General features: G+C 43.0%; 1 protein-coding gene across 1 annotated transcript in view; it reads left to right on the top strand.

Annotated features, from left to right (window-relative positions):
- The window catches only part of LOC115078263 (immunoglobulin kappa light chain-like), a 51,030-nt gene extending 48,062 nt beyond the window's left edge, over window positions 1-2,968 (top strand). The window contains exon 4 of the mRNA XM_029581072.1: window positions 2,019-2,968. Within this exon, the coding sequence (XP_029436932.1) occupies window positions 2,019-2,200 (182 nt within the window). The 3' untranslated portion in view covers window positions 2,201-2,968. The remainder of the gene's footprint in view (window positions 1-2,018) is intronic.
- The last annotated feature ends 23,534 nt before the right edge of the window (window positions 2,969-26,502 follow it).

Genomic DNA, 26,502 nt, shown 5'->3' with positions numbered 1-26,502 from the left:
CGACCGGATTGTTTTGGTAACTCACATGGTTTAGGCTGCAATGGAGGAATTTGAAGGGAAGCACTTGTCACATCATACTTCTTCCCTATCTTGCCCTCTGTGGTCCTATCAGAATTGTTTGAGGATGTAGATGCAGCAGAGGAAGTGATTTGTATTATGTCTCTACGAGATAAGTTGTCTGCACTTCGTGGGTGAGATGACCTAGAAGTAGAAGGGCTCACTTCCCATATGTCGCTCGTCTTCACCGCCTTTTGATATGAGTGATGTGATTGCCTTTGGTGATGGCGTGACGATGATCCTGCATGGATTCCATGTCCCGACGGCGATCGTCTCGTATGTTTTGATTTCACCTCTGTAGAATTGGAATCTGAAGAGGTGGAATAAGGTACATTTGGAGACTGTTGTCTTCATTTTAAACCATGTGGTATTGAATGATATGAGTGAGTGGACTGTTGTAGTCCATTATGCATCGATTTCTTTACTGCCGTGTGCGCCGATGTCTTCGGTGACATGTGCGCCGATATTTTCTGTAAGTTGTGCGCATATGGCGACTTGTGCGCATAAGTCTTCGGCGCCGTGCGCGCAGATGGCCTCAGCGCTGTTGTTTCTGGCGCCGTGCTTGCAGACGTCTTCGGCGCTGTGCGCACTGATGAAATTTTGAGTGCAGAACTTATGCGCCGACGGTGATTTGGGCGCAGAAGATACTTTGGGCGCGTAAGTCGTAGGCGCCGAAGTTTTAGGCGCCGATCGCTGAGGCTCTCTCGGTCCTGTCAGATGTCGACTCGGCAAGTCCTTACCTCCAAGCCTGGAGGGTTGAGGATCCCACGACGACGCTCGTTTTTGAGATGGAGCCATGATTGTCGAGGGGCCAGGTGAAGAATGAGCCTCCGATGGCTCCGAAAAACGGAAAAGTTCCCGTATCTTATAGGCCCGCTGTTTTGGGGCTCTTGGGGACATTCTGGCACAAAATTCACAATTTTTTAAATTATGCTCTGGCCCCAGGCATCGGTAACATCGGTCATGGCCATCCGTGACCGACATTACCTTGCCACAGGTACAGGGTTTAAACCCCTACTTTTTTGACATTGTAAGAAAAAATAATAAAACACTGAGGAGAAATCAGCCCCGCGTGCGATCCCACTTGCGGAAAGAACAGACTGAGAAGAATCTGTTACTTTCCTGCGCGGGAACACACGCGCAGCCGCAGAGAGCTAAAATCTAAATCTCTGCTTGGTAAAGCTCCACCTCCCGGACCTGATTGACAGATCCCATGACAGCATGGCTAATTCAGCCCTGCTATCGACGGGAAAATAATAAATGAAGAATTAAGATTCCTAGAAATAGATACGAGAAACAAATTATTGATATCAAAAGTAAACAATGTAAACATATTCTAGTAATATTGAAACAGTAAAATTTCACTTTTACTTCTGCTAACAGTTATACTATAGAAGGAGGGGGTCAAGGCTCCTTCTTTTCCATCATGGACACATTCAGCATTTCATGCTACATCATGAGGTCATATTGTCTCAGCACTGGTTTTCCAGTTACTGCTGCTCCTGAGATTGGTAGTCAACCAGTCTCAGGATGCTTATGGAGTAGGGTTGCCAACTGGCTCCACTTCTGCTAGTCAGGCTGATTCATCTGTGGCTTTATCCTGATGGTTTACTGGGTCTTGAAGTTCTGTTTTCTCAAAGGCAGCCTAAAACCACCAGCCTGCAACAGGCTAGCAGAAATGAAGTCAGTCAGCAATCCTATCAGGAAAGAAGTTGAAAACCTGGAGTGGCTAGACAAATTTTTGACAAATTACAGAACATAATTAACATAACCTAATAATGGGCGATAGGGGTTCTCATAGCATTTGTATCCTTTGTCATGTATACATGACATTTGTATATGCATTATACACACCCTGATTCATGTATTTTATACATGATGCATAATATATATGTATCTTGTCTATTTCATTTGCTCTATATGCATACATTGTGCTCTGCTCTGTGTTTTCTGTGTCCTAGGTGACCTGACAGGGATGCTGGTTTCAGTGTTCTATGCATACCTTGGCATGCTGAGCATCAGTATCATGTACACTCTCATCCTGGTCACCTGGACCTGCAAGGTGAATGTTGACAATCATGGAAGAAGACAAGCGAAGGAACATGCAGGACAGCAGACTGTGGCATTCATTGGAGGAAATTAGAGAGGCAGGCAATACTGAGGGACAGTCAGACCATCCTGACTCTGTCCTGCAGGAAGTCCCCAATAGGTCCCCAGCTATGCCCTGCAGGGAGTCCACTATAACTGCCCCAGCTCTCTCCTATCCTGTAAGGAGTCCCTATTACTTCCCCTGGTCTTCCTATAGTGCATTTCCAGTTCTCAGATCTTTCTGTTATTTCTCTGCTTTTTTAACATTTTTTGTTGTGGGTTTATTTGATAAAGGCTTTGTCTGACTGTCTGCTCCCTCTCCCTGAAGCAAGTTAAGGGAGACGTAGGCTTCATCATCACTGAACAACCAGGACAAGTATGAGAAAGACAGGATTGCAGAGGGAAGAAGTATGGCATGTGTCCAAGAAGAGAGAAGATTCAAGAACAGGAGGCAAAAAGGATGAAATATGAACCATATGTAACTCAGACTAAGATCATATTCAAGGAGTCATGGTCCTCACATTGAATACCAGAGCTAAGTTCAGAGTGAGACCTATAGAGGGATCTTAATATAAATTTTAGTTTGAAAAGTTTAGTTTAATTTAGCTTAGTTTATTTTCTTGATAAATTACTATTTCTTGTTGGCTTCCAAGACTTCTCCTTTACACTGGTGGAAATTCCTACGAATTTGGGACAGTAATGTGCAAGCTTTGCCCCATCGCTCCAGGAGTCTGATCCTCAATGACTGATTGTGTTGGACTTGCATTTTTTTAGACCTTTTTCATCTTATTTTTTCTCTGAAGAGGCGGCCGGCAGGGGCATCCTGGGCTTTAGGAATAGAGGGTGGGGAATGGGAGGGGGGTGGGACTAGGGTATACAGTGTGTTCACTGATTGTCTCTGCTTTGTTTGCCGGGGTGCCTAACAGTCCATGCACTTCGGTCTCGTTGTTTTATTTCCACTTGATATGTATATAAAATAAAAAATTGTTGAAACTAATTATATATATAAAACTAACATACAATGATACTGCAATAAAATAAAATGTAGCAAGCTACTATAAATCAGGTTCCTGCTCCAACATCATGTGTTGGAGCCTTTCAATGTGAATTGAGAATCATCTGGATCTGAATGATGTGTTTTGAACCTGCCAAAAAGGGTTTTTCAACCCTGCAGAGACTGCAAGGCACCACAGTCAAAGTGAAGCAATATAAAAATTCATCAAAACTCCTGTGTGCTCTCCTGTGAATGACAAATGTTCTGGAAGAACTAGCATCCAGCACTCATAGTGTTAACAAGTTGGGAAAATGGCTATACTGTTTAGCCTGCCTAGAGAACAGCCAGCAGAGGAGGAAGCCAAATGAATTCTGGGAGATCATTTAAGGAAGAAAAGATGCAATTTGGCTGGCTCTGTCTGTGTGTGAGGGGCGGGGACAGCCAGGAGTTGGAGCCACAAGCCAGGAAGAGAGGAATGTATCTGGCAGCTCTGCAATCAGTTCTTTTCCAGCATAGATAATTATTAAAAGGGAGAGACAGAAGTCTGCACACTGAGGAAATAGACAAAAGCTGTTCTTGCTTCATAGCCGACCTACATGTAAAATCCCAACAAGGTACAGAGGAGCCAGGACCTGAGAGACTTCCTTTCCAGATTTATCCAGGCCCAGAAGCACATGGCTGGATCACCCTCCTAAGAGGCTGAGTTAATTAATCTAAATTTGCACAGAGAGTATCTTAGCAGAGGAGAGAGAAGGCTTATCTCCTTGTCTTTTGTCACAAATTCAGTAACTCGCCTTAACTGCTTCAACCTTTTAGCTGAAGTCAAGCATAAACCCTTGCCACAGCCACATGAGATAGGGCAGGGAAAGAAAAGCTGTTGGATCATGGTCTTTCTGTAAGAGACTGAAACCAGGCCTGCTTTCTGTTAGGTGCTATTTGGGGAAGCTCCCCAGGAGAGAGAGACTTTCCATAAACTGCAGGGCTCATCTATTTGGTTTGTCGTCTAGCCAGCTCCACCATCAAGAGGGACTTCATTTTCTTGATTGTTATTTTTTTTCCACACAATTTTGTGTTTGGGACAAGGTGTACCCTTTACAAACTAGTAAGATTTCGGGGGATCTGTTCCCCCCCCCCTCCCCCTTCTGAGTACTCAGGGGTAAAGACAATTTTTGAAAGCTGTATACTTCACTGCTTTTCCCTCCAACCTTTCTCTATTAATGTTCCTTTTTTTTTTTTTTACTATCCATATCAGTATGTTGATTGCCTTGGTGAACAGGCCATACCCAGTGTTAGTTTTGCAGTTCTTGATTTAAAATAAGAAAACTGCAAGTTTATATTATACTTCACTACTGTACTTTTCCCGTTTAATGTTCTGGTTAGATTTACTATCTACTTACATATTAGTAGTAAAAAGGTTAGTTGCTGTTTTATTCTAGTGTGATGATTTTATCTGCTCTGTGATGTCACAAGTAAAAGGTTGTTCAGGAAAGGCACAGCATTGTGGTATCAGGGTGACCTGAATCCTTCTCTCATCCCTCACTCAGGCTACAAACTCAAAGATAAATCATATTAGTAAATACATTTTCTTATGTGGTACTTCCAATTCCAAGCATTGGGGTAATTCATAGTCTAGACCAAGGGGGAAGGGGGGTGCCACAAAAATAAAACAAAATAAGCAGTTTATTCTTTCCTATTTCTTCCTCTTCACCAAGTTTTGCTACCCTTGTTAATTGTAACTGTACCTTCGGTCACCTCAGTTCTAGTTTGATGTATTTAATGCACTCCCGTTTCATGTAAACCAGCAAGATATGTTCTCATGATTGCCGGTATATAAAAACCTTAAATAAATAAATAAATAAATAAATAAATAAATAAAAATAAGATACACAAAGAAGGATAAATACTAAGTTAGGCAACCCAAAACAAATAAAGCAAAGAAAAAAAGCTTTAAAAAGTAATATTAATAACAATTCAGGAATGTTGCATCACAAATAACATAGCCACAGGCAATATGGATAAGAAAATGAATTCCTGGAATTCACTGAGAAGCAAGCAAGCTACAAGACTGAGCAACTGTCTATCTCCCTCTGTACCTTGTTGGGTAGAAATCCCTTGTGTGTCGGGGAAGACTGGGTAGAAATCCCTTGTGTGTCGGGGAAGAATATAGTGATAGGGGTATACTACCGTCCACCTGGTCAAGATGGTGAGACTGACAGTGAAATGCTAAGAGAAATTTGGGAAGCTAACCAAATTGGTAGTGCGGTAATAATGGGAGACTTCAATTACCCACACACAATGTCAACAGTTATGTTCAAGACACAACGAACACAATTCTCACTAAAAAGACGTCATGCTCAGACGCCGGCAAGAGAAAACGGCGGCAAGGTTTGAAAGCAAAGAAGTAACGGGGCAGTGATGAATATACCTGTCAGTGATAAAATACAAAAGTGAAGTGTTCTGTTTCAGTCCCTGAAGCAGCGATGCGAAATGCACGCCGGACTGGACTTTAAATAACCACGTCTCTTGAAAGTTTGAGCCACGCAAAGGAAGATATCACCCCGATACATACTTTTACAAAAATATTAAAAAAACAAAAAATAGGATATAAAAGAAATAATAAAGGTCTCGGACCAATGATTAAATACGACCTGAAGTGGCAAAACCTTAAGCTAAAATATGCTGGTATGCCCGCAGGTGTTATGATGGTCCTATAAACAATAATAGTATATAGCACATTGACTAAGAAGAATTACAGTTGCATGACGTCTTTTTAGTGAGACTTCAATTACCCCAATATTGACTGGGTAAATGTATCATTGGGACACGCTAGAGAGTTAACGTTCCTGGATGGAATAAATGATAGCTTTATAGAGCAATTGGTTCAGGAACCGAGGAGAGAAGGAGCAATTTTAGATCTAATTCTCAGTGGAGCACAGGACTTGGTGAGAGAGGTAATGGTGGTGGGGCCGCTTGGCAATAGTGATCATAATATGATCAAATTTGATTTAATGACTGGAAGAGGAACAGTGTGCAAATCCAAGGCTCTCGTGCTGAACTTTCAAAAGGGAAACTTAGATAAAATGAGAAAAATTGTTAGAAAAAAACTGAAAGGAGCAGCTACAAAAGTAAAAAATGTCCAAGAGGCGTGGTCATTGTTAAAAAATACCATTCTAGAAGCACAGTCTAGATGTATTCCACACATTAAGAAAGGTGTAAACAAGGCAAAACGATTACCGGCATGGTTAAAAGGGGAGGGGAAAGAAGCTATTTTAGCCAAAAGATCTTCATTCAAAAACTGGAAGAAGGATCCAACAGAAGAAAATTTATTTTATTTATTTAAACATTTTTATATACCGGCATTAGTTGTGGACATCATGCCGGTTTACATCAAAACTGGTAAAGTATGGAAGTTACATTTTAACAGGGAATTAAAATAGGATAAAGCATAAACGTTGGCAAGTTAAATGTAAGACATTGATAAGACAGGCTAAGAGAGAATTTGAAAAGAAGTTGGCTGTACAGGCAAAAACTCACAGTAAAAACTTTTTAAAATATATCCGAAGCAGAAAGCCTGTGAGGGAGTCAGTTGGATTGTTAGATGCTTGAGGGGTTAAAGGGGCACTTAGAGAATATAAGGCCATCGTGGAAAGATTAAATGATTTCTTTGCTTCGGTGTTTACTGAAGAAGATGTTGGGGAGGTACCCATAATGGAGAAGGTTTTCATGGGTAATGATCCAGATGGACTAAATCAAATCACGGTGAACCTAGAAGATGTGGTAGGCCTGATTGACAAACTGAAGAGTAGTAAATCACCTGGACCGGATGGTATACACCCCAGAGTTCTGAAGGAACTAAAAAATGAAATTTCAGACCTATTAGTAAAAATTTGTAACCTATCATTAAAATCATCCATTGTACCTGAAGACTGGAGGATAGCAAATGTAACCCCAATATTTAAAAAGGGCTCCAGGGGCGATCCGGAAAACTACAGACCGGTTAGCCTGACTTCATAATAGGGATGTGAATCGTTTTTCAACGATTAAAATTATCGTCCGATAATGTTAATATCGTCTTAAATCGTTATAGAACACGATACAATAGAAATTCTAACGATTTATCGTTAAAAATCGTTAAATCGTGTTAGTGCGCACTAACGGGAGTTAGTGCGCACTAACTCCCAGTTAGTGCGCACTAACTCGATTTAGTGCGCACTAACTGAAAATGATACAAATAAACACTTTCCAGGTCACTGAAGGTCAGTTAGGAATGAATATGTGTTCCTATTGGCTGGCTGCCCTCTTATCTATTGATGTTACCAAGGTTACCACTGAGGTGATGGTTGGGGGGATGGGAAATGGAACTGGAAACTAACGAACACCAACAGAAAATGAAACAAAGTGTTCACACTTCCCAGGTCAGTAAAGGTCACTTAGGAATGAATATGTATTCCTATTGGCTGGCTGTGCTCTTATCTATTGATGTTACCAAGGCTAACACTGAGGTAATGGTTGAGGGGATGTGAAATGGAAACAGTTGGAAGCTTGACAAAAAAAAGTAATGTAATGATCAGCACTCACGTGACTAGAACTTGTTTGTTTATTATTTTTGTTTGCAGGCACCTGAAATGCTAGTGCATGTTGAATTTGCCAATCACTGTGCATTTTAGAAAGGTGGTCCTGGCTGGAACTGTACACAGTTCAAATATATGTAATTGATTGTTGGTAAGTGTAGATTTTAAGTGATTTTCCTGCACACAGTGCCCTAACCCTGGCACCAGGGGTGTTGTGATCTTCCTGCACACAGTGCCCTAACCCTGATACCAGTCTGAGACAGCTCCCTCCCTGCATTACTAGTGAGAGGCTGGCTTCACAGACAGGGGGGAGCTGCCTGACCCTCACTCCTGACTTCCCCCATGTCCCAGCTAGTGAATGGTGTGTGGGTGAGGGGGGGGGGGATGGTGAAGTCTGAGACAGCTCCCTCCCTGCATTACTAGTGAGAGGCTGGCTTCACAGACAGGGGGGAGCTGCCTGACCCTCACTCCTGACTTCCCCCATGTCCCAGCTAGTGAATGCTGTGTGGGTGAGGGGGGGGGAGGATGGTGAAGTCTGAGACAGCTCCCTCCCTGCATTACTAGTGAGAGGCTGGCTTCACAGACAGGGGGGAGCTGCCTGACCCTCACTCCTGACTTCCCCCATGTCCCAGCTAGTGAATGGTGTGTGGGTGAGGGGGGGGGGGAGGAGGATGGTGAAGTCTGAGACAGCTCCCTCCCTGCATTACTAGTGAGAGGCTGGCTTCACAGACAGGGGGGAGCTGCCTGACCCTCACTCCTCCGGGGTGATCTTCCTGCACACAGTGCCCTATCCCTGATACCAGGGCTGTTGTGATCTTCCTGCATGCAGTGCCCTATCCCTATTAATACCAGGAGTGTTGTGATCTTCCTGCACGCAGTGCCCTATCCCTAATACCAGGGGTGTTGTGATCTTCCTGCATGCAGTGCCCTATCCCTGATACCGGGATGTGTGCAAGAAGATCCCAACACCCCCGGTATCAGGAATAGGGCACTGTGTGCAGGAAGATCACAATACCCCTGGTATCAGGGTTAGGGCACAAGTTCTAGTCACATTGACTGATCACATTACTTGTTTTGTCAAGCTACCAACTGTTTCCATTTCCCATCCCCCATATACTGTCAGTGGGAAGCTTGGTAACATGAATAAATAAGAGGGCAGCCAATAGGAATACATATTCATTCCTAAACTGACCTTAACTGACCTGAAAAGTGTCAAATTGTATCATTTTCAGTTAGTGCGCACTAACTCTCCGTTAGTGCGCACTAAGTCCCATTAGTGCGCACTAACTCGAGTTAGTGCGCACTAATCGGAAAAAACGATTTTTAACGATTTTTTAACTAAAAAATCGTGCCTAAGACGATTTTCTTGCCCTGCCACACGATTTCTATCGTTAAGACGATATGGAAAACGATTCACATCCCTACTTCATAATGCCTCTGTATCGCTCCATGGTGAGACCGCACCTTGAATACTGTGTACAATTCTGGTCGCCGCATCTCAAAAAAGATATAATTGCGATGGAGAAGGTACAGAGAAGGGCTACCAAAATGGTAAGGGGAATGGAACAGCTCCTTTATGAGGAAAGACTAAAGAGATTAGGACTTTTCAGCTTGGAGAAGAGACGGCTGAGGGGTGATAAGATAGAGATGTTTAAAAATCATGAGAGGTCTAGTATGGGTAGATGTGAATCGGTTATTTACTCTTTCTGATAGTAGAAAGACTAGGGGGCACTCCATGAAGTTAGCATGGGGCACATTTAAAACTAATCGGAGAAAGTTCTTTTTTACTCAACGCACAATTAAACTCTGGAATTTGTTGCCAGAGGATAAGAACATAAGAACATAAGACAATGCCATACTGGGTCACACCAAGGGTCCATCAAGCCCAGCATCCTGTTTCCAACAGTGGCCAATCCAGGCCATAAGAACCTGCCAAGTACCCAAAAACTAAGTCTATTCCATGTAACCATTGCTAATGGCAGTGGCTATTCTCTAAGTGAACTTAATAGCAGGTAATGGACTTCTCTTACAAGAACTTATCCAATCCTTTTTTAAACACAGCTATACTAACTGCACGAACCACATTCTCTGGCAACAAATTCCAGAGTTTAATTGTGCGTTGAGTAAAAAAGAACTTTCTCCGATTAGTTTTAAATGTGCCCCATGCTAACTTCTTGGAGTGTCCCCTAGTCTTTCTACTATCCAAAAGAGTAAATAACCGATTCACATCTACCCGTTCTAGACCTCTCATGATTTTAAACACCTCTATCATATCCCCCCTCAGTCGTCTCTTCTCCAAGCTGAAAAGTCCTAACCTCTTTAGTCTTTCCTCATAGGGGAGCTGTTCCATTCCCCTTATCATTTTGGTAGCCCTTCTCTGTACCTTCTCCATCGCAATTATATCTTTTTTGAGATGTGGCGACCAGAATTGTACACAGTATTCAAGGTGCGGTCTCACCATGGAGCGATACAGAGGCATTATGACATTTTCCGTTTTATTCATAATTCCTTTTCTAATAATTCCCAACATTCTGTTTGCTTTTTTGACTGCCGCAGCACACTGAACCGACGATTTCAATGTGTTATCCACTATGACACCTAGATCTCTTTCTTGCACCTAATATGGAACCCAACATCGTGTAATTATAGCATGGGTTATTTTTCCCTATATGCATCACCTTGCACTTATCCACATTAAATTTCATCTGCCATTTGGATGCCCAATTTTCCAGTCTCACAAGGTCTTCCTGCAATTTATCACAATCTGCTTGTGATTTAACTACTCTGAACAATTTTGTGTCATCTGCAAATTTGATTATCTCACTCGTCGTATTTCTTTCCAGATCATTTATAAATATATTGAACAGTAAGGGTCCCAATACAGATCCCTGAGGTACTCCACTGTCCACTCCCTTCCACTGAGAAAATTGCCCATTTAATCCTACTCTCTGTTTCCTGTCTTTTAGCCAGTTTGCAATCCACGAAAGGACATCGCCACCTATCCCATGACTTTTTACTTTTCCTAGAAGCCTCTCATGAGGAACTTTGTCAAACGCCTTCTGAAAATCCAAGTATACTATATCTATCGGTTCACCTTTATCCACATGTTTATTAACTCCTTCAAAAAAGTGAAGCAGATTTGTGAGGCAAGACTTGCCCTGGGTAAAACCATGCTGACTTTGTTCCATTAAACCATGTCTTTCTATATGTTCTGTGATTTTGATGTTTAGAACACTTTCCACTATTTTTCCTGGCACTGAAGTCAGGCTAACAGGTCTGTAGTTTCCCGGATCGCCCCTGGAGCCCTTTTTAAATATTGGGGTTACATTTGCTATCCTCCAGTCTTCAGGTACAATGGATGATTTTAATGATAAGTTACAAATTTTTACTAATAGGTCTGAAATTTCATTTTTTAGTTCCTGCAGAACTCTGGGGTGTATACCATCCGGTCCAGGTGATTTACTACTCTTCAGTTTGTCAATCAGGCCTACCACATCTTCTAGGTTCACCGTGATTTGATTCAGTCCATCTGAATCATTACCCATAAAAACCTTCTCCATTACGGGTACCTCCCCAACATCCTCTTCAGTAAACACCGAAGCAAAGAAATCATTTAATCTTTCCGCGATGGCCTTATCTTCTCTAAGTGCCCCTTTAACCCCTCGATTATCTAACGGTCCAACTGACTCCCTCACAGGCTTTCTGCTTCGGATATATTTAAAAAAGTTTTTACTGTGAGTTTTTGCCTCTACAGCCAACTTCTTTTCAAATTCTCTCTTAGCCTGTCTTATCAATGTCTTACATTTAACTTGCCAATGTTTATGCTTTATCCTATTTTCTTCTGTTGGATCCTTCTTCCAATTTTTGAATGAAGATCTTTTGGCTAAAATAGCTTCTTTCACCTCCCCTTTTAACCATGCCGGTAATCGTTTTGCCTTCTTTCCACCTTTCTTAATGTGTGGAATACATGTGGTTAGTGCAGTTAGTATAGCGGTGGTTAGTGCAGTTAGTATAGCAGTGTTTAAAAAAGGATTGGATATGTTCTTGGAGGAGAAGTTCATTACCTGCTATTAAGTTCACTTGGAGAATATCCTATTGCCATTAGCAACGGTAACATGGAATAGACTTAGTTTTGGGGTAATTGCCAGGTTCTTGTGGCCTGTTGGAAACAGGATGCTGGGCTTGATGGACCCTTGGTCTGACCCAGTATGGCATTTTCTTATGTTCTTATGTTCCCCTGCGGTTTGATGTTTCAGTTCTATAAGAAGCAACTCCACTATGACTACATTTGCAAAACTTGTGCACACACAGAACATCAAATTGAACTAATATTCACCTACAGAGCCAAGGAACTGAGCTCAGCACAGGGCCAGATTTACAATTTAGCCCCCCCCCCCCCCCCAAGCTCTGGGGGATGGTAACTCTTGGACCTCATTTAAAGGTATAGGTTGAAAGGGGAGAGTACAGAAGGGGTTAGACCCTCCTCCCCCCAGAAATCATTTGGGGGGGGGGGCAGTATTCCGCTTTCTCACCAGAAATCAGCCCCTGACCGGCACTTACCCTGTCCCCTTGGTGTCCCACGATATGTCTGACCTCTGGACCTGCAACCCTTTCTTCCAGGTCCCATTGGCACTGCAACAATAACTTCCTCTAAAGGAGTGCAGGCTCATTGTACCAGCACTTGCACCTTCCCAGCAGGTCCTGGAGTAGTCCACCCATGCTACAGTACAGGCTTCCTGATACTATAACAACCCATGATGGAGTGTGCACTGTGGGATCTGCTGTAAGCACACATGTGTCAGTGCAAAGGGTCCACATTTGTTTAGGGGATGTTCTTGCTGCAGCAAATGTATCCCCGATATTTAAAAAGGGCTCCAGGGGCGATCCAGGAAACTACGGACCGGTTAGCCTGACTTCAGTGCCAGGAAAAATAGTGGAAAGTGTTCTAAACATCAAAATCACAGAACATATAGAAAGACATGGTTTAATGGAACAAAGTCAGCATGGTTTTACCCAGGGCAAGTCTTGCCTCACAAATCTGCTTCACTTTTTTGAAGGAGTTAATAAACATGTGGATAAAGGTGAACCAGTAGATGTAGTGTACTTGGATTTTCAGAAGGCGTCTGACAAAGTTCCTCATGAGAGGCTTCTAGGAAAAGTAAAAAGTCATGGGATAGGTGGCAATGTCCTTTCATGGATTGCAAACTGGCTAAAAGACAGGAAACAGAGAGTAAGATTAAATGGATAATTTTCTCAGTGGAAGGGAGTGGACAGTGGAGTGCCTCAGGGATCTGTATTGGGACCCTTACTTTTCAATATATTTATAAATGATCTGGAAAGAAATACGACGAGTGAGATAATCAAATTTGCAGATGACACAAAATTGTTCAGCGTAGTTAAATCACAAGCAGATTGTGATAAATTGCAGGAAGACCTTGTGAGACTGGAAAATTGGGCATCCAAATGGCAGATGAAATTTAATGTGGATAAGTGCAAGGTGATACATATAGGGAAAAATAACGCATGCTATAATTACACAATGCTGGGTTCCATATTAGGTGCTACAACCCAAGAAAGAGATCTAGGCGACATAGTGGATATCACATTTAAATCGTCAGTACAGTGTGCTGCGGCAGTCAAAAAAGCAAACAAAATGTTGGGAATTATTAGAAAGGGAATGGTGAATAAAACGGAAAATGTCATAATGCCTCTGTATCGCTCCATGGTGAGACCGCACCTTGAATACTGTGTACAATTCTGGTCGCCGCATCTCAAAAAAGATATAATTGCGATGGAGAAGGTACAGAGAAGGGCTACCAAAATGATAAGGGGAATGGAACAACTCCCCTATGAGGAAATACTAAAAAGGTTAGGACTTTTCAGCTTGGAGAAGAGACGACTGAGGGGGGATATGATAGAGGTGTTTAAAATCATGAGAGGTCTAGAACGGGTAGATGTAAATCGGTTATTTACTCTTTCGGATAGTAGAAAGACTAGGGGCACTCCATGAAGTTAGCATGGGGCACATTTAAAACTAATCGGAGAAAGTTCTTTTTTACTCAACGCACAATTAAACTCTGGAATTTGTTGCCAGAGGATATGGTTAGTGCAGTTAGTATAGCTGTATTTAAAAAAGGATTGGATAAGTTCTTGGAGGAGAAATCCATTACCTGCTATTAAGTTCACTTAGAGAATAGCCACTGCCATTAGCAATGGTAACATGGAATAGACTTAGTTTTTGGGTACTTGCCAGGTTCTTATGGCCTGGATTGGCCACTGTTGGAAACAGGATGCTGGGCTTGATGGACCCTTGGTCTGACCAGTATGGCATTTTCTTATGTTCTTATGAATCCTGAAAGAAGAAGAAAGAGTTGAAGGCCTAAATGGTGGTAGCCTCAGCAATGCTCCAGAGCTTTTCAAATTTGAAAGTTGCCTACATTGACTATGTTTAAATTTGGGCCTGGCTCAACAACATTATAGGATTATAAAGCTAAAAATCCAATGTGAGCAGATTGCTCTACATTATATTCTGTGGAAATAGCTGTGTTAATCTATGCATACCTATACTAGTGTGCAAATTACTTTCTTTTGTCTGATTGCTGTAAGAAAAATTCTTCTGTTGAAATTCTTCTACTGTATTCAATTCTTATTTTTACTAATAGTTGCATGCGCTGGAGGTGGACCCTTGGCCTGGTGCAGGATTGGTACGGCGCTCTGGTCGGACCCAGAGAGAGCCTGCCACCAGGAGGTGGAGCACACAAGGAGACAGAGGCTAGCTGGAACTTCGCCAATCATAGTCCGGGGTTTCCGCAGGTTGAGCCCTTGGGTACCCAGACCGCCTGGACTTAGGTGGGCCTCAGAGGGTCTCCTGGAGAGGTAGCAGACAGGTGTGCCCACCACGAGTAAGGGTGCACAGCTGATGCAGAGAGGATGGACCAGACCTGAACTGGAGACTCCGGAGAACTCAGGGAGGTAACAGTTCAAGAAGGCTCTCCGGGCGGAACAGGCAGCACCTTTGGGTCTGATTGGAGAAAGGCTGCGGGCAGAGTCCAAGCAGGTGGTCACAGAAGGCAAGAAAAGGGTGTCTGAGTGAAGCGCAAGGGTCAAAGCCAGGGTACCCGTCCAGAAGTGGTCAGCCAAAGCAAGGGTCAAATCCAAGGTCAGTCCAAGCATAGTCAAGGTAAGCGAGGGTCAGTTCTAGGCGGCAGTGAATGTGGTCAGGCAGGCAGAGGTCAGTTCCAGGCAGCAGTCAGAAGGCAGGAAAGGTTGGGTCCAGGCAGCGGTCAGTCATAGTGAAACGATCAGGGGTCAGTACCAAGAATCAGTCTGAAGGGTACTACCAGGGAATGTGGAGCAGAAACAAGACAGACGCTGAAAGACACGGAGGACCACAAGAACACGGAGACGCTGGAACAAGGAGATACCGGAATGCAGGATCAGCTACAAGGAACAGGCAAACTAGTACACCAATGTGTCGACCCGATTGCCAAGGCAAGGCTCTGGGGAAAGAGGCTCGCCTTTTATACTAAGGCTATATGATGTCATCAGGATGCGTTTGAGTCGGGTTTCCCACTCTTGGCCCTAGCTTGATGGACTCTCTACCTGAGTAACATCAAGCTAGGTTGAGAGAACACTGCACAAATCTCACCTTCCTACACTAATATCTAAACCTCACCTCCAGTTACTAGGTGGGCCTCCTCTAAAGATATAACTACGTACCTAGGATGAGGGCATTAAGGCTAGAGTCAGAGTCAGTCTCTCTCTCTCACACAAAACTGTGAGCCCTAACTCCTCCTATTTTTCTCATTGCATCGCACCATGCGTTATGGTGCTTAACGCATGCATAAACAGCATATAGCACTTTGATAAATGACCCCCATAGTTAGCTACCGTATATTTCGCTCCATAAGATGCACTTTTTTCCCCCCAAAAGTGGGGGGAAAATGTATGTGCGTCTTATGGAGCAAATATAAAAAAAACCTAAAAATCTAACAACCCCCCCACCCTCCTGACTCCCCCAAGACCTGCCAACTTAATTTACTACAACCCCCCACCCTCCTGACCCCACAAGACCTGCCAACTTAATTTACTACAACCCCCCACCCTCCTGACTCCCCCAAGACCTGCCAAAAGTCCCTGGTGGTCCAGCGGGGATCCAGGAGCAGTCCGGGAGCGATCTCCTGGACTTGGGCAGTTGGCTGCCAGTAATCAAAATGGCGCCGACGGCCCTTTGCCCTTACTATGTCACAGGGGCTACCGCTGCCATTGGTCAGCCCCAGTGACATAGTAAGGGCAAAGGGCCGTCGGCGGCATTTTGATTACTGGCAGCCTACGGCCCAAGTCCAGGAGATCGCTCCTGGACCCCTGCTGGACCACCAGGGACTTTTGGCAGGTCTTGGGGGGGGGGGGGGGTCAGGAGGGTGGGGGTTGTAGTAAATTAATTTGGCATGTCTTGGGTGGGTCAGGAGGGTGGGGGGTTGTTAATTAATTTGGCAGGCCTTGGGGGGGTCAGGAGGGTGGGGGTTGTTAATTTAAAGGGTTGGGATGGGGTTTTTTTTTTTAGGGAGGGTTCCCAGAGAAAGATAAAAGTTTTCTTATCTGGGGAGTGGACCGAAATCGCCCTCCCCAGACCCAAAAACAAAATGGGGAGAAAAAAAAACGTTATGCACTCCCCTAATTTGCTCCATAAGATGCACAGATGCCCGGGGACATAGCTGGTTTAGCACAATTTTTTTTTTTTTTTAATTTTCCCCCTCTGAATCCTAGGTGCGTCTTATGGAGCGAAAAATACTGTAGTTAATTTATTTGATGAATCACACTTAATATATTATATCAATGCAATGTACATAAAATACAATAATAAAAAAAACCCCACTTAAAAACAGTAAAATTAAAATAAAATTCAATAAAAGCTAAAATTTAAAAAGTTGAACCAAATAATAGTTATTCAAGAAAAAAGACAAATCAACATAAAAACAGGGCATATCAGCTTAAAATCTGTACATCAACTAAAAAATATAAGCAAGGTAATGACAAGCATAAAACAGCTTAGAATAAATAAACCAACCAAAATATTCAAAGAACTTTGAAAACAGCCAGGTCTTGAGACATTTCTTAAACTTCTGATAATTATGCTTGAGACACAAGGGCAAAGGAAGAGAATTCTGGAGTGAAGGAGCAAGAAATGTGAATGACATTTCACGGGTATACTATGAATGTGATTATTGTAAACTGCCAAGAGTGCAGTATATATGACTTTTTAAATAAATATATTCCAAGACAACTTCCTTGGGAGTTTTAACAGTTCGGGCTGAGAAGAATGAAGGGATCTAGTTGGTTGATATGGGGTGATTCAGTTGAAAAGGTAAGCAGGTGTATGAAAAGTAATGCCTTGAAAGTTAGAAAATTTTAAACTGGATTTGAGAGGCAACAGGAAGCCAATGAAGATCATGTAGGACAGGAGACACATAGTCATACTTGTGTTTACCAAATATAAGTTTGGATGCTGTATTTTGCAATAATTGTAGGCAATGAATTGAATATGAAGTGAGGCCATGAAAGACAGCGTTGCAGTAATCGATCCAGCTAAGAACAAGAGCATGCATTAAAATCAGATGGATCTAAAAAAAGGGCAAAACTGGCATATGAAGTATAAAAAGAAAATATACCGCTGGACTAATTAAGAAATATGGGAAGAAAAATTCAAAAGAGAATCAGACTTTACGCCCAAGGGCAGAACTACCTCTTTCTGTTCAACTACTGTACATAACCAGAGATGGATATCCCTCAGGGTCTCTATGTCTATAAAACCAAAAGGCCTCAGACTTGCTGGGGTTGACTTTGAGTCTGTGACAAGAAAACCAATTGGAGACTTCAGGTTTTAAAACTGGACAAGGATTTTGTAGATTTAGAATCAAAGGAAGCTAAAATCTGTATATCATCTGCATAAAATTAGCATCCAAAGCCCAGGCTTTGTATCAAAGTAGTCAGAGGGGCGATATAAATATTAAAAGGCACAGAGGACAATTTAGAGTCCCAATCAGTATGAAAAGTTCTATTGGAAAGAATTGAAATAAACCAATTTAGAGTTATATCTTTAATATAGATATCAGCCAGACGTTGGAGCAGAAGGTAATGATTAACAATATCAATTGAAGATGACATGTCAAGAGAGACAATTAAAACATCTCAATGTTTGTCCAAATTTAGACTAATCTTATTTAAAAAGGCAGGGAGAGTTGTTTCTGTGCTAACCACACCTAAATCCTGATTGTTTAGGGTGAAAAAAAAAGGTTTTATTAAGATAATCAAGGAAGTGAGTCAAGAAGACCTTCTCCATAATTTTAGAGAGTATCAAAAGTTAAAAATAGGTCTACAATTACCGAAAACAGCAGGATTTAAGTTTGTTTTTTTCAAAATATGTCTAACCTTGGTAGATTTTAAAACAGAAGGAAGTGAGCCAGAAGTGAGGCTATTGTTTATAATGGATGCTAGGTAGGTAAATAAACCTAAGTTCAGGTTCTTCCAGAATTTCAAGGATAGAGGATTAAGGCAAGATGATCTGCTTCATCTGCTTTAACAACAGCAGAAGACCAGCAGATGTAACTTTATTTGAAGCTGGACAATTTACTAACAGGAGCTATAGACCCACTGCTTGAGGAATGTTCAACAAGCAAATCAGGAGTGACGGGCTCATTTGCTGAAGGGAGACCAGGATTTGAATAGGAGATGTTAGTCACCATTGTAATTAGTGGAAAACTGGACTGAATAATCTTAATCTGTTCATTGCTAGACTATCAGCTATAATAGAATAGAACTAGTACTCTTGAGGAATTCTGTTCAAACAAATTAAAAATTCTGCAAAGAAATAATTAAAATTCTCTGCATAAAAATTGAAAATTCTGCTAAATTCTGCATACTTTATATTGGTAAAAATAACAAAATAAACATGACAGTCCTTAAGTAATTTAAAATATAATACAGAAAAAAAGTTATAACTTAAAGATGCAGAGTTTTAAATAATTTGAGCAGAATTTCCCTAGAAATGCATTGTAAGAGTGTCTCTTCCACCCTCTCTCCTACTCCCCTGGCCAGTCTCCTTTCACTTTGCCTTCTCAGACCCCAACGCCTCCACCTGACACTATCTCTCCCCTTCCCCTCTAGGCTCAATCTCTTCCACTCTATCTCTACTCTCAGAGTTTGCCCCCTTTCTCAGTACTGCCCTTGATACAGGCATTCTATGTCCCTCTCTCTCTCTCTCACATACACACACACACACACACTCCCTCTTTCTCAAGCACAAACACTCCGCCCCCATACAGGCTCCATCGCTCTTGCACCCACAACCCCCCTCATATAGGCTACCTCTCTTTCGCACACATACATCCCCTCATACAGGCTCCCACTCTCTTACTCAAACACAACCACACCCTCACACAGGCTTCCTTTCTCACTTACACAGACACCCCACACAGGCTCCCTTTCTCTCTTGCACTCCCACACAGGCTCCCTTTCTGTCTCATGCATATACCCTCACACAGGCTACCTAGCTCTTTCTCTCTCACACACCCCTACACATTGACTCCCTCCCTCTCTCATGCACACACACACACCCACTCACCCCTACAATCAGGCTCCCTCTCTCTCTTTCACTCACATACACATACACACACACACACACACAATCCAGTGGGACCACTGAGAGGAAAGGATCACCTTGCTGATGGCTGACAAGAATTGCTAAGTACTGCTTGGGGAAATTTTAGAACTTAAAAGTTTTGGGGAGAAGTAAACTTTTGGGGTATAATCTTTAGTGTCTTTGTGTATCTGTATTAGTAGCTAGTCAGAAGACAGACAAAATAACCAGGAGTTTTGGGAGTTTGTATTAAATAGCTAGTCAGAGGGCAGGCAAAAACCAGGAGTTTATGTGTTTGTATTTCCCTCCCTCCCATCCCTAGGTCATCCTTTCATTTATAGGTAGGTGACACTTTCACACTAAAAAAAAAAAAATGTAATTAGCCTTTCAATTTAAATTCAGAAATTCCCCATGCCTTATCAAGAGTTTAATCATTCCTTTGTAGGTCACTACCAGATAAATAATGAACACACTAACCATTTAAAGGACCCTAATTGTACGCATTCCTACTCCCATAGCAAACTTACAGGGTCATTTTTCAAATCACGTTAGGTCGTTATCGTGTGCGTTATAGCATTATCACCTGCGATAAAGCCATAACGCTGCAATAAATAGCACATCAAACCGTGTGTATGTAAAATAGCTATTAGTATTCAAATGGGAAGAGTTTGGGTGGGGTTAATGGAAATTGGAGTCTGCTAGCGCTGCATGCGATACAATATTGCACATTATTGCTGGATTTGTCGCTGGAAATAAGTACACCTTTTTGGGGGCAGTACAGTGGAAAAAGTAATTATCGTATGCAATATCGCAGATCACGCTATCATTGCTGCGAATATCGCATGTGATAAAAAAAGCTATGATCATGGACACACCCACCAGGCCTTCCTGGCCCAATATGGACACACCCACCAGGCCTTCCTGGCCCAATAAAAACACCCATTCGTACCTGCTCTACCTTCCTAAAGCCATATTGTTTCTTGCAAGTGTAATTGTGATGGCATACTGGATGCCTCAGCAGGCTCACGGCAGATGACAACACGTGGAACCCGAACAACTTCAAGAACAGCCAAGACCTGTTCCAAAGCCTCCTAAGGAAGTATCAGCAGTGCAGGCAGTGCAGGCGCGGGCCACATCCAGAACACAGGCAGCCACAATGTAGGAGATAAAGGGAGCCGATCTTTCCTCCACGAACATCCTTGCTGGGCATGCCAGAGAACTTTGTGCTTAACATGCATCAGCTCTGTTCTCAGGAAATCCTGGAATTATATGAAGACATATGAGGGGATCTGGATCCAGTCACCAAGAGGCCCCATGCTGTGCCTGGCCTCACCAAACTGTTGGCCACCCTGCATTTCATGGCAAGCGGCTCCTTTCAAACCATAGTAGGCATGGTGGGGGGAATGTCCCAAAGCATTTTCTCACACTGTCAGTTGGACCATTAGATGATCAAGGGGTTAGATGATCGAGGGGTTAGATGATCGAGGGGTTAAAGGGGCACTTAGAGAAGATAAGGCCATCGTGGAAAGATTAAATGATTTCATTGCTTCGGTGTTTACTGAAGAGGATGTTGAGGAAGTACCCATACTGGAGAAGGTTTTCATGGGTAATGATTCAGATGGACTGAATCAAATCGCGGTGAACCTAGAAGATGTGGTAGACCTGATTGACAACCTGAAGTGTTGTAAATCAACTGGACTGGATGGTATTCACCCCAGAGTTCTGAAGGAACTAAAAAATGAAATTTCAGACCTATTAGTAAAATCATCCATTGTACCTGAAGACTGGAGGATAGCTAATGTAACCCCAATATTTAAAAAGGGCTCCAGGGGAGATCCGGGAAACTACAGACCGGTTAGCCTGACTTCAGTGCCAGGAAAAATAGTAGAAAGTGTTCTAAACATCAAAATCACAGAACATATAGAAAGACATGGTTTAATGGAACAAAGCCAGCATGGCTTTACCCAAGGCAAGTCTTGCCTCACAAATCTGCTTCACTTTTTGACGGAGTTAATAACCATGTGGATAAAGATGAACCGGTAGATGTAGTATACTTGGATTTTCAGAAGGTGTTTGACAAAGTTCCTCATGAGAGGCTTCTAGGAAAAGTAAAAAGTCATGGGATAGGTGGTGATGTCCTTTCGTGGATTGCAAACTGGCTAAAAGACAGGAAACAGAGTAGGATTAAATGGACAATTTTCTCAGTGAAAGGGAGTGGGCAGTGGAGTGCCTCAGAGATCTGTATTGGGACCCTTACTTTTCAATATATTTATAAATGATCTGGAAAGAAATACGATGAGTGAGATAACCAAATTTGCAGATGATACAAAATTGTTCAGAGTACTTAAATCACAAACAGATTGTGATAAATTGCAGGAAGACCTTGTGAGACTGGAAAATTGGGCATCAAAATGGCAGATGAAATTTAATGTGGATAAGTGCAAGGTGATGCATATAGGGAAAAATAACCCATGCTATAGTTACACAATGTTAGGTTCCATATTAGGTGCTACGACCCAAGAAAGAGATCTAGGCATCAAGGTGGATAACACATTGAAATCGTTGGTTCAGTGTGCTGCGGCAGTCAAAAAAGCAAACAGAATGTTGGGAATTATTAGAAAGGGAATGGTGAATAAAAAGGAAAATGTCATAATGCCTCTGTATCACTCCATGGTGAGACCACACCTGGAATATTGTGTACAATTCTGGTCACTGCATCTCAAAAAAGATATAATTGCGATGGAGAAGGTACAGAGAAGGGCTACCAAAATGATAAGGGGAATGGAACAGCTTTCCTATGAGGAAAGACTAAAGAGGTTAGGACTTTTCAGCTTGGAGAAGAGACAGCTGAGGAGGGATATGATAGAGGTGTTTAAAATCATGAGAGGTCTAGAACGGGTAGATGTGAATCAGTTATTTACTCTTTCGGATAATAGAAAGACTAGGGGGCAATCCATGAAGTTAGCATGTGGCACATTTAAAACTAATCGGAGAAAGCTCTTTTTTACTCAATGCACAATTAAACTCTGGAATTTGTTGCCAGAGGATGTGGTTAGTGCAGTTAGTATAGCTGTGTTTAAAAAAGGATTGGATAAGTTCTTGGAGGAGAAGTCCATTACCTGCTATTAATTAAGTTGACTTAGAAAATAGCCATTGCTATCACTAGCAACAGCAACATGGAATAGACTTAGTTTTTGGATACTTGCCAGGTTCTAGTGGCCTGGATTGGCCACTGTTGGAAACAGGATGCTGGGCTTGATGGACCTTTGGTCTGACCCAGTATGGCATGTTCTTATGTTCTTAAAGCAGTAGCTGACTGCATTCCACGCAACATTAAAATTTCCTTGCCACAGGCAGAACTTGATGGACTTGAAGAGACGGTTTTATGCTTTCACACACTTTCCCAATATTGTCAGAGCATCCCATCAGAGGAAGGAGACGTACAGCAAAAGAAAGTTCTTCCACTCCATCAACATGTAAATGATCTGTGATGCTCATATGCGCATACTCAACGTCGTGCCCAGGTTCCTGGGAGCTGCGCACGATTCCTTTATACTTAGCCAATTGGGCCTCTTTGACAGTTTTGAGGCTAGCTTGTATGGTGATACTTGGGTTTTAGGCAAGACACACTTTTCTTTCTGTATTCCATCTTTGCCTATGTGTTTGTGGCTAATGGCACCGAAATGAGTAGTGGCTGCAAGGGAGTAAAGGATCGGTGGCATGACAAGTGGCTTACACAGTCATGTATGCAGCCCATTAGCCCTGGCCATGGCTTTTATCCTCATGCTTCAGAATGCGGCAAACTTTGACACCAACAATGCAGGTCACGTAAAACTTTTTGAGTGAGCAGGCACTATATACTTAGAATGTCTTCATAAGCAAAATGGCCCTGTTCCTATCCTCCCATTGGGTGCCATTACAGGTGATTCACAAGCTTCAACCTTCCATACTGCTGGCACAGCATGTGTGGTCCATTACAGAGGTGTGTGGAAGATTCTCACAGACTGTTGCAGTATAGGTTCACACACCTATACTATAAGCAGTGTCCTGTGCATGGTTTGGAGAAATGTATCCTTGAAGGATACTAATGAAACAGGAGAGTTAGGGCATCCCAACAGAGAGGTTCCATTAAAAGCAAACATAGGGGATCATTTTTCAAAATGTGATAAGGCGTTTTCGCATGCATTAAGGGCTTATCGCATGCGAAAAGCCCTGTTAATGCATGCGATAGGCCCTTACCGCATGCGAAAATGTGTTTACCGCATGCGATCGCACCATATCGTATGGTGCGATGCAAATTCTGAAAATAGGAGGAGTTAGGGGTGGAGAGTGGGCTGGGTTAGCCTGCCTGTGAAGAGCTATTGCACAGCTGTAATGCCAATTTTAACTACACCTCTTTCAAATGCGTTAGGCTGTGTGATAGCTGCCGTGACCGTGTGGTAAGGTTTCATTGCCATTTGTGATGTCTCCCATAAGTCTGATTTCAGCTGAATTAACAGCTTCAGAGCCTTGGGGGGAGGGAGGGAGGGAGAGAGAGAGACTGGCCATAATATCATGGCCCATAGGCAGGTATTTGTATCCCTATGGTAGGCCCACCTAGTAACTCGAGGTGGGGATTAGATAAGAGTGTAGGGGGTTAGGGGCCACTTTGACATTCTATGTGACACCTACGGACAGAACAGTGGTCTCTTGTGAAGATTTGCTGGCCTTCGGAGTGAGGAAACTCACTCCAAGATGAGATTTGGGTAATGTTCTCTCAACCTAGCTGGATGGAGGTTGAGAGAACCTTGCCCAAATCTCATCTTGGAGTGAGTTTCCTCACTCCGAAGGCCAGCAAATCTTCAGAAGAGACCACTGATCTGTCCGTAGGTGTCACGTAGAATGTCAAAGTGGCCCCTAACCCCCTACAATCTTATCTAATCCCCACCTCGATTTACTAGGTGGGCCTACCATAGGGATACAAATACCTGCCTATGGGCCATGATATTACGGCCAGTCTCTCTCTCTCTCTCTCTCTCTCTCTCTCTCTCTCTCTCTCTCTCTCTCTCACTCACTCTCTCATCTGCGATCCTTAAAAATGGTCCCCCAGTGCTTGAATGCAGGAAATTAGGGATGTGCAGACAAAAAGGTTTCATTGATAAGTTGAAAATGAGGGTCAATTTCATTCAATATGGACATATGGAGAATTCCATAAGTTGAGGGTCTGTCCATAAGTTGACCGATTCCCATTAAAGTCAATGGGGGAAGGATTTCCAGCCTATTTTTGGCTGCAGAATTGGGGTTTTCTTATCAATTGTCATGAAACTTCTGGGGAGCAATCATCACAACAACAAAAGAGCTCCAAGGTACTTAGACTGTGGCAAAGTGGCACCTAAGTGGCATGAATACGCTAAGGCACTGGAAAAGTGCAAAGGGGTACCAGAAGTGGCAAGAGTGCTTTAATGGAGACACAAAGCAGCAGTGAGAATGTCAAAAACACACCACAGCTTCAAAACAGAGCACCGATAGCAGATGCATGAACCATCAAAGGCAGCACCACAGGCAAAGCGGCAAGACAAGTGGCATTGACATCCAACAGCACAATGAAGGAGGAACATTTATTTATTTATTTATTTAACACTTTTTTATACCGACCTTCATAGTAATAACAATATCGGATCGGTTTACATAGAACAAGGGTATAACTGAAGCGACAACTAAAGTAATTAACAATAGAGGTGAATAAGGCAAACTTACATTTAACAAGGAGTAAAAAACTTGGAAGCTGAAATAGCTGGAAGGAAGGTAAAGGCAAGTAGTAATTATAACATAGTACAATAGAGAATACGGGTTAAAGCTTAATGTGCTTTAACCTGGAGGTGCCAGAACATAGCAAGAAGATAGACTAGCACCAACCAACACACTGAGGAACCATGAGAGTGGCAAGAACACTACAAGGAGTTAAGTGAGTCATCTGGTGTATGGCAGCAAAGCAGAGTGGCAGAAAGCTGATAGGGGCAAGACAGGCTGGCAGAGTGGAGGTAGTCTGGTCTGGTCCCTGTGGTTTTGATAGGGGAAAGACAGGCTGGCCCAGGAGAGAGTTCCCTTTCCTTTGTGCAGGGAAGGACTCCCTGGAAGGGGTCCACCCCGAGAGTTTGGTGTACCCGGTATTTACATTGGCGTCCAGTAAATTCCGTTGGCTTCTAGTGAATTCCGACTGTACTTACGCACTTCAGCTGATGACAAAGGAAATTGAAGAAGATCTCTCAGAAATAAGAATACTGCTACTCCAGTCAAAATCTGCAATATCAACATATGTTGACTTTGTACCGTAGAGGTCAAACACTTCTAGGAACACAAGGCCTGGATGAACAGGCACAGCTATCGAGGACAGAGGTCAATCCTAGCTAGGGACACAAGGCCTGGATGAACAGGCGCAGCAGTAGTCGAGGACAGAGGTCAATCCCAGCTAGGGACACAAGGCCTGGATGAACAGGCCCAGCAATTGAGTGAAACACTTGTGGGAACACAAGGCCTGGATGAACAGGCACATCATTTGAGGACAGAGGTCAATCCCAGCTAGGGACACAAGGCCTGGATGAACAGGCGCAGCAGTAGTCGAGGACAGAGGACAATCCCAGCTAGGGACACAAGGCCTGGATGAACAGGCACATCATTCGAGGACAGAGGTCAATCCCAGCTAGGGACACAAGGCCTGGATGAACAGGCACAGCAATTGAGTTAAAACACTTGTGGAACACAAGGCCTGGATGAACAGGCACATCATTCGAGGACAGAGGTCAATCCCAGCTAGGGACACAAGGCCTGGATGAACAGGCGCAGCAGTAGTCGAGGACAGAGGTCAATCCCAGCTAGGGACACAAGGCCTGGATGAACAGGCGCAGCAGTCGAGGACAGAGGTCAATCCTAGCTAGGGACACAAGGCCTGGATGAACAGGCACAGCAATTGAGTTAAAACACTTGTGGGAACACAAGGCCTGGATGAACAGGCACATCATTCGAGGACAGAGGTCAATCCCAGCTAGGGACACAAGGCCTGGATGAACAGGCGCAGCAGTAGTCGAGGACAGAGGTCAATCCCAGCTAGGGACACAAGGCCTGGATGAACAGGCGCATCATTCGAGGACAGAGGTCAATCCCAGCTAGGGACACAAGGC

This window comes from Rhinatrema bivittatum, chromosome 16 (assembly GCF_901001135.1).
Source record: "Rhinatrema bivittatum chromosome 16, aRhiBiv1.1, whole genome shotgun sequence".
Lineage (NCBI taxonomy): Eukaryota > Metazoa > Chordata > Amphibia > Gymnophiona > Rhinatrematidae > Rhinatrema > Rhinatrema bivittatum.
This window is presented reverse-complemented; position numbering and strand designations above follow the sequence as displayed.